Below are 11,386 nucleotides of genomic sequence, written 5' to 3' on the forward strand. Positions count from 1 at the left end.
AATTGCACTAAAATTAAAATTAAAATATTAAAAATGAAATTGAAATATACATATATTATGTATCATATATTACTATCTAATTTAATAATCAAATGTGTCACATGACACTCTCTTATTAAAATTGAGCGAAAATATTTTTTTTCTAAAATTAATAAACTCCCTTCCTAAATTCTCTCATATACCTCTCTCCATTTTTCTATTTCTCTCTACCATTTTTACTCTATATATAATTTATATTTTATATTAGTAATTAACAAATCAAAATATGTCATTCGATATTTTTTTATTATAATTAAAATAAAATTTTTTCTTCCAAAGTTAACAAACTCTTACTCTTATTTTTTATCTTTATCTTTCTCTCTCTTTTCTTTAATTCTCTATTTTTTCTATCTTTCTGTTATACAGAAAACAAAATAATATAATTCAAATAAAAAATATTATTATTATTATATACATATTTTTTTAGTTTTTATTTAGTCTTAAATTTTCACTGCTTATCTTTTTAATCTATATTTTCATTTCTCTTCTTTCAAATATTTATTACATAAAATTTGGAGAGAATACTAATGTTATCATTAAAAGTTAGAATCAAGATTCAATTATTTTTAAAAAATTAGTTTTGACTTAATTTTATAACTATCAGTATAATTTTTTTATAATAATATCTAATTATATTTATATATATAGAGAGAAAATATATTATTTTTAAATAACAGGTAAAAAAATTAATTATTTTTATTTTTGCAACAAACTTAACACCTAATTAAATGTAAAAGTATACACATTAAATTGTTTCAAGTTTTAGATAACGAATGTTAAAATTAATTATTAATAAAAAATTAGACCTTTTCATATAAAAATAATAACTAAAAATCTTATTATTTGATTTTTTCTCTATAGATATATTGGTCTTCTTAGTCAGAGACTTCTGTCAACCTACGACTTTTTTTTGTAAAAGTAGTTTGATTTTATAAATCTTTTGTGTCATACATAATCTATACTGTCAGAACCAAGTCCAAGTGAACTGTAGTTTTAAAAAATGTATATTCCTGTAATGTTATTACGGATAAAAATACTAGTCAACACTATATATAACAGCTAATTTCGGTCAACGCTATAATAAGTTGTTAAATAATTCTAATATGAAACTCATTAAAAGTAAATTTTTGTTGAATTTAGATTTTAAAATTTATTTTGTGTTTTGTATGTTTTTATTTTTAAGAGTTTTAGATTTATTTTATTATTAAATATTATATGTAAATTGGCTGTGTAATCCAATACTTTTTCAATACCTTTTTAATTATATATCTTGTGAAATTACGAATTTCTTCTATATATAGATTTATTTGCACAAGCGAGCAATGCTATAAATTTAGAAGAATCGCAATACATCCATTTTCCGATTTCTACAAATTAATTAAAATGGCATCAAAAAGGTCTCTCATCACTCTTTGTTTGTTCTTGTTCTACTTTTCATTAACATTATGTTTGTGTTATGGAACAAGAACATTGTCTCCATTATCATCATCCACAAATGATGTTCTTCTTAGGATGTCCCCAGCAGAAAGGCTGATAAGAAGCTTCAATCTGTTTCCAAGAAAATCAGTAAACATAAGAAAAGGAAGTAGTGATGATGTGTTTGTCCCTGGAAAATTAGTGGAGAAGAAGTTCTCATTTCTTGCTGATTCTTCTGTTCAAGAATTAGGTCATCATGCCGGCTATTATTCTCTCCCTCGTACCAAAGCCGCAAGGTATGTGTCATAAAATCACTCCTCTCACAATGGATCGAATTTATATATTTTTTTGTCATACAATTTTTTTTATATTATATTATAAAATTATTTATTCTATAAAAAATATTTGTAAGGCGTAAATAGTTAATTTATAATAAAAATTATTATTTATATACTAAAATTAGTTCATCGTATATTTGTGTAGAAGCACATACGTTATTTAACTTATTTTTAATGTTAAAAATATTATTTATACATTAAAATCAATCATTATGTATTTATGTATAAATATATATATTGTTTAATTTATTTTTCAATGTGTATTTTGTATTTAACATCTATTTTATATTAGTAACTAATTTTGAAAGACAAAGACCGAGAGAATGAAACTAAATTAAATTTCTGTATTGTGTTTAGTGTAAAATATATTTGATTGAGTTATGTCCAGTATCATGTATCATATTTGATTTAGGATAAATATAAAAGTTAAAGAGTAGATGTAGAATTTAAAAAATTAAATAAAAATATTTTTTTAAAAAAAAAAGTCATGTAAATTTCAGTTTTCAAGATTATTACTTTATGAAGATATGGAAAGAACTAAAATTTTGTATCACAAAATTAAAATTTTAGTTTTAATTTTTAACTACCAAATACAATATCAAATTCTAGTCCCAATCTCAATTTCAATATCTAAAAACAAACACTAGAATCAAGTGTGCTAATCTATCACTATCAAATATTGCTTTTATTTCTTTGTGATGTGTGTGTGTTGAGAATAATTACAACTAGATTCTATGTTTCGATGCAAAAATGATTGAAGTTGTTAGAAATAGACGCAATTTCCACTATATATATGCACTAACCAAGACTACCACGCACTAATGTGGGAAGAATAATTATATCATATCATATTATCATGGCATGCCCTTTTTATTCTCCTTTATTACATACAATTAAATTTGACTGGTTATATATTGTGTACATAAGTCTCATTTCTCCTTTATGATTTGTAGGATGTTCTATTTTTTCTTTGAATCTCGGAACAATAATAGCAAAGATGCACCAGTTGTGATATGGTTAACTGGAGGACCAGGATGTGGCAGTGAACTTGCATTGTTCTATGAGAATGGTCCTTTCAAAATTACTAATAACATGTCTCTTGTTTCCAATGACTATGGTTGGGACAAGGTATGTAACAATTCCATAATCTATCCCTCTACATAATAATACAAATTAAAAAGTAGCATTTGTGGTCGAATAACGACTCTCAACTATCAATTTCACGATTAATTTTTGTAGGTTTCAAACCTTATATATGTTGATCAACCAACTGGGACAGGGTTCAGCTACAGTTCTGATGAGTCAGACCTTCGCCATGATGAAACGGGTGTTAGCAACGATCTTTACGATTTCTTACAGGCATTTTTCAAACAGCATCCTCAGTTTGTTAACAATGATTTTTATATCACCGGAGAATCATATGCTGGACACTATATTCCAGCTCTTGCATCTCGAATTCATCAAGCTAACAAACAAAAACAAGCCATTCTTATAAATCTAAAGGTATTATTATTATTATAATACCTTAATTATATCATAGTTATGTTCTCCCTTTATGATTAATCCTACAAATTTTACAGGGTTTTGCTATTGGCAACGGATTAACCAATCCGGGGATTCAATATGCAGCATACACGGATTTTGCATTATCCAATAAATTAATTACACAGAGTGATTACAACAACATCAACTCCAGGGTCCAAGGATGTGAACAAGAAGTAAAAAATTGCGGTATTACATAATATTACCTTTTAACTATTTCTTTCAATTTTCACGGCATGATGAAATTGATTGCTCAATTTTTAAATTAATCATATTAGCTTTTCAAATTTAAACAACTAACCAAGTTTGTCCTTCAATCAGTTGACTAATGATTAGAAAAGGGTATTAATATTTTTTATGCTATATCACCTAGTATTATCTACTAGGGGTGTTATCGGTTTGATTTGGTTCGATTTTGGACAAAAAATCAACCGAATCGATCTATTCGGCTTTCACAAAGTACCAATCAATCAATTTGTTGTCTGTGCAACAACCAAATCAAATCGAATCGAACCGAACCAAAAACAATTTTTCTGTTTTTAAATCATAACTAATAGAAAATTAATCTTAGTAAAATGATGTTCAAAATAATTAATAAACTGAAATAACATTACATTCAATTTCAACTCATTCCAACAACTAAACATAAAACAAACACATTTGTTAAGTCTAAAATTTTCATTTCAATGCATTACTAAGTCACTTTTTCGGTTCAATTTGGTTTGGTTTAATTTTTACTGAACCAATTAAATCGAACCGATCAGTTTACTTCGAAAAAATAAAAAAACCAATTTTTTTCAGTATTTTATTCAGTTGTAAATTTCGTTTTGGTTTTACAGTAAATTTCGGTTCGATTCGGTAACTTACACCCATGTTATCTACATATAAAAAGGACTAATAACAAGACCAATGTACAATGTTTTTTTTTTTGGATTACATATATAATTATTGACATTAATTAGTGACTCTTGATTTGTAGCAACTGAAGGTGGAGACCATTGTGCCGCCGCTAAAGCCACATGCGACCAAATATTCCAAAGTATCCTTAGCGCTGCTGGCAACGTTAATGTAAGAAACAAAACAAGAACCTATATAATTATGGTGAAAACTCATGTGCAGTCAACTTTATGTAAAGTTGATATTTGAGAGCCGTTAGATAAAAATTTAGTCAAATCAGTCAAATCATCTAACGTTTCTCACTTATCAACTTCACGTGAAGTCGACTGCACCTGAGTTTTCACCTATAATTATATATCATCTTTTTTTTTAATACTTATATTATTAACAAATTGTGTATGATGCATGATGTGTTTGCTTGTTCGTATTATTGCAGTACTATGACATTAGAAAAAAATGTGAAGGAGCTTTGTGCTATGACTTCTCAAACGTGGATAAACTCTTAAACGATAATTCAGTGAAGAAGGCTTTAGGTGTGGATGATGATTTGGACTATGTTTCATGCAGTGATGAAGTGTATTTTGATATGGTTAATGACTTCATGGTCAATTATGATGTGGGTATTCCACCTCTTCTTGAAGATGGGATTAGGTTTCTTGCCTATGCTGGTGAAGAAGATCTCATTTGCAATTGGCTAGGTAATAAAACCTACTTATATTCCTGAAATTACACTCGCGTCTTAATTTGGCCTCTAAAAATTTTGATTTATTCAATTTGGTTTGATTCTATAATATGATATTCGTAATTCATGATAATTTTTTATATTATTTTTGTCATAAAATCGTTAACGATAAACTAAGATAAACTGACACTTATCATATTGGACTCTCTAATAATTATTTAATGATGTGTCTATTTAAATTTTTTTATCTCAATTTGTTTCTTAATCTCAAATCGTCGCATTCTAACTAATCATGGTATGAGCAGGTAATATCAGATGGGTTAGTGCCATGAAATGGTCAGGTCAAAAAGAGTTTAACGCAGCTCCTACAGTCCAATATAAAGTCAATGGTGTAGAGGCAGGGTCTCTATCAAGCCATGGACCTCTCACTTTCTTGAAGGTATGTTTGTCTTTTTAATAATAATAATATCTCAATAAATTTTAGATATCTGATTTTTAAGATTCTTAGAGTTGTTAATGTTTTAATTTGTTTATGCTATATTAAACAGGTATATAAAGCTGGACACTTGGTTCCTATGGACCAACCAGAAGCTGCACTTGATATGCTCACAAGATGGATGCAAGGCAAATTGAATTAAGTGATGCCCCTCATCATAAAATCAATTCAAATCAAAATAAATTTATTAATGATTATCTCTTGTATGTTAGAAATATATATCAGTGATATTAGACTATTTAGAGAAGATTACTGAATGTCTATGTTTTTTTTTTATTTATTTAGTGTTAATATTTTAAGAGTTTAGATATATAAATAATAATTTTTTATAATGTAATGGTTTCATAAATTTAGTTATTATTATGATTTTTACATTATTTCAGTATAAGTATTATAGATTAATAATTAAATAATATTATTTTTTATAATATTTTAGTGTTAATTAATAAAATTATTTTTTAGTATATATTTTTTATTTTGTATATTCAGAAAAATAACCACAAAAAAGAGAAACCCAATAAGACATTAAGGATTTGAAAATTGAAAATTCATGAGATTCCAATTAAATTGAATAGTCTTAATGGAACATTCTAATCATAACAAAAAAAAATCCTTAAAAATCCTCAATCTTTTATTATTATTATTATTTTCTTTTTTCGATAAATAAAAGCTTAAATTAAATGCAAAAAGGGCAAGCAAAGTACATCAGTGTCAATGACCGAGTTGCCAAAAAATATGAGTATTAGTACACCAATTTTTTTTTTATTGAAATTATTACCTTCCATAATGAATATAACTATGTCAGTCTAAGGATTAATTTTGTACAGATTTTCTTCAACAAAAACTAAAATTTATTAACTTACACTAATATAACATAAAGAGTATTATGACTACTTATATATATTTTGGTTGACCAGTTGTAGTTGAAATTATAATTATTCCAATCAATTTAGTTGAGTGGCAAACAGTAAATTCTCTCGTTTATTTAAATAAGTATTTTCTGTTCGAGTATCTTTCATTAGAATTCAGATTTGTGATACAATAATTCTTTACCTGTCGAGTTGGATATTTAAAAAACTATAAAATAGTTACGGTATTGTTTTTTCTCCCTTTTATTTTGGGCCGCAGGCCCATACAAAAAAAACGTTTAGTGATATAATTATAATTAATTAATTATACATAATAATATTTTTAATGCAAAAGGAGTTGAGAAGAAAAGATTGATAGAGGAATGAAGGAAGTGGCAGAGTTTTGAATCAAACACTATCATTATTTCGAACCACTCTTTCATTCTCACTCTCATTTCTTCAATGTTGTTGCTTCCCCCTTCTAACAATGTTCCTTTTTTACTATGTTTTTCATAAATTTCTGCTCTTTTTTAATTATTGTTATTATTTTTCAGCGGTTAAGAGCAATATATGAACTCAGGTGGGAGATAGAGCCTCTGGATTTGTCTTTCGTATCTGGGATTTTTTCATTTAGCAGACTCTGATCTTATGGCACTTGACAGGTATCTTTCTTAAACTCAAGTCTTAACCTTATATAATCTAAAGGGATGTGTTGCCCATTTTATTGATAGGACCTGTCAATTCTTCTGTTCTATATGATGTTTCTGTGATTTCACTTTGGTTGAACACTACCTGTTTGTTTTATTGTCTGGATAAATATTTGAAGTTATTTATGCTACTTGGTTGTTTTTCTTTGATTAGCATGTGATATTGAGCTTTGACTTCCTCTTCTTATGATGGATGATAGCACAAATTGCTATTAAGTAGTGATATTTGTTGAAATTTGTATTCTTTTGAATCATTCTGTGCCTGCCAGCCAGCAGTGTTCTTTTCTGATTTTTTTTTTCCCTCCTAAGGAAAATTATATGGTGATGCCTGTCAATACATATGTTGTAATATCACTCTAGTTTTACTGTTTTATGTCATTATTGGTTATGTGCTTTAGAATAGATGTGTGTCATATCGCTTGTGTTTGTTCGAACAGGTTAAATTCTCCAACCACATTTGAAATGCCACTGGAGGTTTTGGGCCATGAATTGCAGTTTACTCAGGTATATTTATCTTTTTCAAGTATACCTTCTATAACTATCCCATTTTGTTGAGTGGTAGGTACTTTGAAGAAGGTGTTCTTTATGGAACTGGTGAACAGAACTTGCATTATATATATTAAATAGTCTTAAATCTTAATGCAGGTAGATTAATAACAGCTAACACCTTTGTTCGTTTAGTAAATTGAAGTTATATTTTCCTTTAAGCCGAGCGAGGTTTGCCTTAGTTGATATGATTTATGTCAGGCAAGCTGAAATTTTGTAAAAGTAAAAACCTTCTTGAGTAGTATGATTGGTGTAGAAGAGGCTCATATTGTTGCCCTAGTGACTCTATGATTCTGCTCGATAAGTAGGTACTGTCGAGATCCTTGGAAACGATTAGATATATACAATGCTATAGAGAAGAGTCCCCTTGGAAAATTTGCAAGTCATGATTGATAATTTTTCATGAGCTTAGAATTTTTATATTTTTTACTTCGGGATGTTCTCTTATTTCTTCTTTAGCTTCTAGGATTTGAATTCATTATTCGACTATTTACCCCCCGAAGTTTCCCTTTTTCTTTTTCCTCTTTATCTATAAAATATTTGACAATGCCAATTTTGTTTTGTCAGGATCCCAATTCAAAGCACTTAGGAACAACAGTGTGGGATTCATCACTTGTTTTTGCCAAATTTCTTGTAAGTTGTTGATCCTCTAATATTTTCTGAACTGTCCTGTCATAAATATAATTTAGTTTTAGAATCTAAACATGGTTTTAATGAACTTATTTAGATATTGCATCTAATTTCGCTCACCTTCTAATATCTTAAGGTGTATCTATATTTTATTTTTTTCAGGAACGGAATTGCAGAAAGGGAAGGTTTTCTCCAGCTAAACTTAAAGGAAAACGTGTAATTGAACTTGGAGCTGGCTGTGGTGTTTCTGGTTTTGGTAATGTTACAAATGATTTTTAATGTTTGGTTAGCCTATTAATTAACTCGTCCTATATGGACTCCCTTATTGAAATCAATCCAGCTTTTCTTACTTAAAATACGTGGATCCTTTTGCAGGCATGGCTATGCTGGGGTGTGATGTTATAGTGACAGACCAAAAAGAGGTGTTGCCGTTATTGCAGAGAAACATCGAACGTAATATTTCAAGAGTCATGCAGAAGAACCCTGGTGTGATTTGAAATGCTTCGGCTGTTTTGATTCCCTGATATCTACGATTTGAATACATGTTTGCATCATGTTGTTGCTCTTGCATTTGGTGATTCTATTCTATAGATTTGAATGGTGATAATTCCTTACAAGCAAATATATTTTTTCTAGAGTCATTTGGTTCGATCAAGGTTGCCGAACTTCAGTGGGGAGATGAGAGCCACATTAAGGCTGTTGATCCTCCATTTGACTATATTATTGGCACCGACGTTGTAAGTTAGTACACAATTTCTACAAACTTCATGCTGTAAATACAACTTCTTCCTTAAGAAATTATTAATTATCATTTGAATGTTATTCTGCATCAGCTAAATACTATGCTAACTTTTTTCCTCTTAAATTCTATTGAAGGTCTATGTAGAGCATCTGTTGGAACCTCTGTTGCAGACAATACTTGCTTTATCTGGACCTAGGACTACAATCTTGGTATGTCATTCAACTTTTCTAAAATCTCATGTATTTGTCATTCTAATTCACCAATTTCCCCCTTTAATTGACGTTCTCCATGAAGTTGGGACATGAGATCCGTTCCACCTGTGTCCATGAAAAGATGCTTGAGATGTGGAAACAAAACTTTGATGTGAAGAATGTTCCAAAATCTAAAGTATGCTACTATATGTATCTCTTTCATTATTGAAGGCGAGTTTGGTTAACTATATGAAGTTGTACTCAAGTCTTCAATTTATGCAGATGGATGAAACATATCAACATCCAAGTATTCAGCTCTTCATTATGGGATTCAAGAATTCAGCTGAGTCCACCGGGAACTCAGGTCAGGCAGCAGCCGAAAAAGTTGACGATCAAACTGGTGTGGAAGGTAAAAGCGGTGAGGAAAATTTGGCAATGGAACCATCATCTAGTGTTGAAAAAAATGTTGAGGATCATGAGAAAGCAGCAACCGGAACTAAAAAGCTTAGTGAGTGGGAAGCAAGAAGGTATGGATCAATGGCTGCAAGGATTCTGAAAGATGTAAAGATATCCTGATTTTGAGAGCCCATAGAAACGAGTTTAATTTTAATATATTGTCAATGTAAAACGTGTTGATGTTGTAAGTTATACGAATTAAATCTTTAATGAAATGTCATAGTGGTCATTTCATTTGCCTAGGCTTTTTTTTTTTTTTAGGTCGGATGGATTGAATAACCTCCAATCCTAGGTATCACCACACACCTACACTACACACTCACCGACACAACAGTTCGAACCCGGATGCAGAGTATTAAAAGGCACATGATTTACCATCTGAGTTAAGTCTTAGCTGCATTTGCCTAGGCTTCAAATGGTGTTAACCTTGACCCACTTTTGGGCTTTATTGGGCCTATAGTGGACTTCTCCCAGCAAAGCCTAAAGCCCATATCTTTGGGCCTGTACTGCATTGACTTAAAAAAAAAACTCTCAATCAGACCTCATCATTCATGACATAAATCATCTCATTTTCAACAAATTGCGGAAAAGAATAAAAGTCAAACTGATGATTTGACCTTTTAAGGCACAGAAATAGAGTCCGCCATTGATAATTTATTTTGATTATTATGGAATTAAATATGACAACTAAATTAATTAAGTTAGGTATCTCATTTAGTAGTAAAAAAATGAATAAAAGACAGCATTATTATACTTTTTTTCCCCCAATGGAATATTGTCACTTCACAAAATTAACGTGAGAGAGTAGACAACATATAAAAATAGATATATAAATGGTAGCTTAAGAATCAAGGAAAAAGAGCATGAAAATAATTGCAGTATCAACACCATTGCTTTGACTCCTATGTGTGTGTTTGTTGGCTGAGGGTTCGTTAAATTTTGTACCACTCACCAAACGGGTTGATAGAGTTTCAAATTCAAAGTTTGCAAACCAATCTCTCACCAAACTCATCAAACAAATGGAAATTTCTAATTTCTTCTATTCCAGTTAGTAGTAACTATATATTATTTTAGTCTCTCATACTAAATAACAAGTAGGTGATTATTAGGTCAATAATAATGATATAGTAATTAATGCATGAAGTTGAAAATGAATTAATAAGCTTAGTAGTTTTCAATTTGTTATTTGCTTGAAGTGACTGATTGATTTTCATTTTCCCCTACCTATGCCTCTGGTTGCTATGTGTATAGCCACTTAGAGAACTTTGCATTCACGTGTGAGTTTGTGACCATGGACCCTCTGCCACTCTTTCTCATGGAACCTTATTATTCTTATGGGTACCCTAATATTAATATTAATAATAGTAAAAATAACTTCATATTTTAAAAGAAAAATACAAAATTACTAACATAAAAAAAAATTGAATTCTAACTCTTAAAAGTATATCAATTAGAAAAACATATGTTTAAATAAGATTGTCTTTAATAAAAAGGAGCTTATTGAGTTGGCTTATATTGTAGTTAATTCTCTATATTTTTTCATATGTTTAAATAAGATTGTCTTTAATAAAAACAATACATATGATTTACTAAAAAAATTATAAAAATAAATGGATTATTCTAAGAATAAATTAGATTTTTTTTTATATATCTCCATTTCTTTGATCGTTAATATAATTAATTAATTACACACAAAAATAAAAAATTGACATTTTTCTTCCTTGATAACATATTTTAGAGTGTCCTAAATAATGTCAAAGTTTGAAATTAAAGGCTGAACAATGAAAGAAACAATTTTAAATTAAACATGTATTAAAAAAAACCCTAAAATAAGAAACATTGATTATATAAAGAAA

General features: G+C 29.0%; 2 protein-coding genes across 3 annotated transcripts; both read left to right on the forward strand.

Annotated features, from left to right (window-relative positions):
- The first annotated feature begins 1,428 nt into the window (after positions 1–1,428).
- On the forward strand, positions 1,429–5,852 carry LOC112785466 (serine carboxypeptidase-like 48). The gene is made up of 8 exons (XM_025828931.3): positions 1,429–1,751; positions 2,747–2,921; positions 3,033–3,296; positions 3,374–3,524; positions 4,315–4,403; positions 4,669–4,930; positions 5,220–5,353; positions 5,463–5,852. The coding sequence occupies exons 1-8, from the start codon at positions 1,552–1,554 to the stop codon at positions 5,550–5,552; spliced, it is 1,365 nt and encodes a 454-aa protein (XP_025684716.3). The 5' UTR covers positions 1,429–1,551; the 3' UTR covers positions 5,553–5,852.
- A 751-nt stretch (positions 5,853–6,603) lies between these two features.
- On the forward strand, positions 6,604–9,764 carry LOC112785473 (uncharacterized). 2 transcript variants are annotated; one of them, XM_025828938.2, is made up of 10 exons: positions 6,604–6,722; positions 6,813–6,920; positions 7,403–7,469; positions 8,079–8,144; positions 8,304–8,397; positions 8,517–8,627; positions 8,778–8,878; positions 9,018–9,092; positions 9,178–9,270; positions 9,357–9,764. In XM_025828938.2, the coding sequence occupies exons 2-10, from the start codon at positions 6,907–6,909 to the stop codon at positions 9,648–9,650; spliced, it is 915 nt and encodes a 304-aa protein (XP_025684723.1). In that variant the 5' UTR covers positions 6,604–6,722; positions 6,813–6,906; the 3' UTR covers positions 9,651–9,764. The 2 variants fall into 2 exon arrangements, with proteins under 2 accessions (XP_025684723.1, XP_025684735.1); XM_025828950.2 differs by lacking the exon at positions 8,079–8,144 and having other exon boundaries at positions 6,609–6,722.
- The last annotated feature ends 1,622 nt before the right edge of the window (positions 9,765–11,386 follow it).

This window comes from Arachis hypogaea, chromosome 3 (genome assembly GCF_003086295.3).
Source record: "Arachis hypogaea cultivar Tifrunner chromosome 3, arahy.Tifrunner.gnm2.J5K5, whole genome shotgun sequence".
Lineage (NCBI taxonomy): Eukaryota > Viridiplantae > Streptophyta > Magnoliopsida > Fabales > Fabaceae > Arachis > Arachis hypogaea.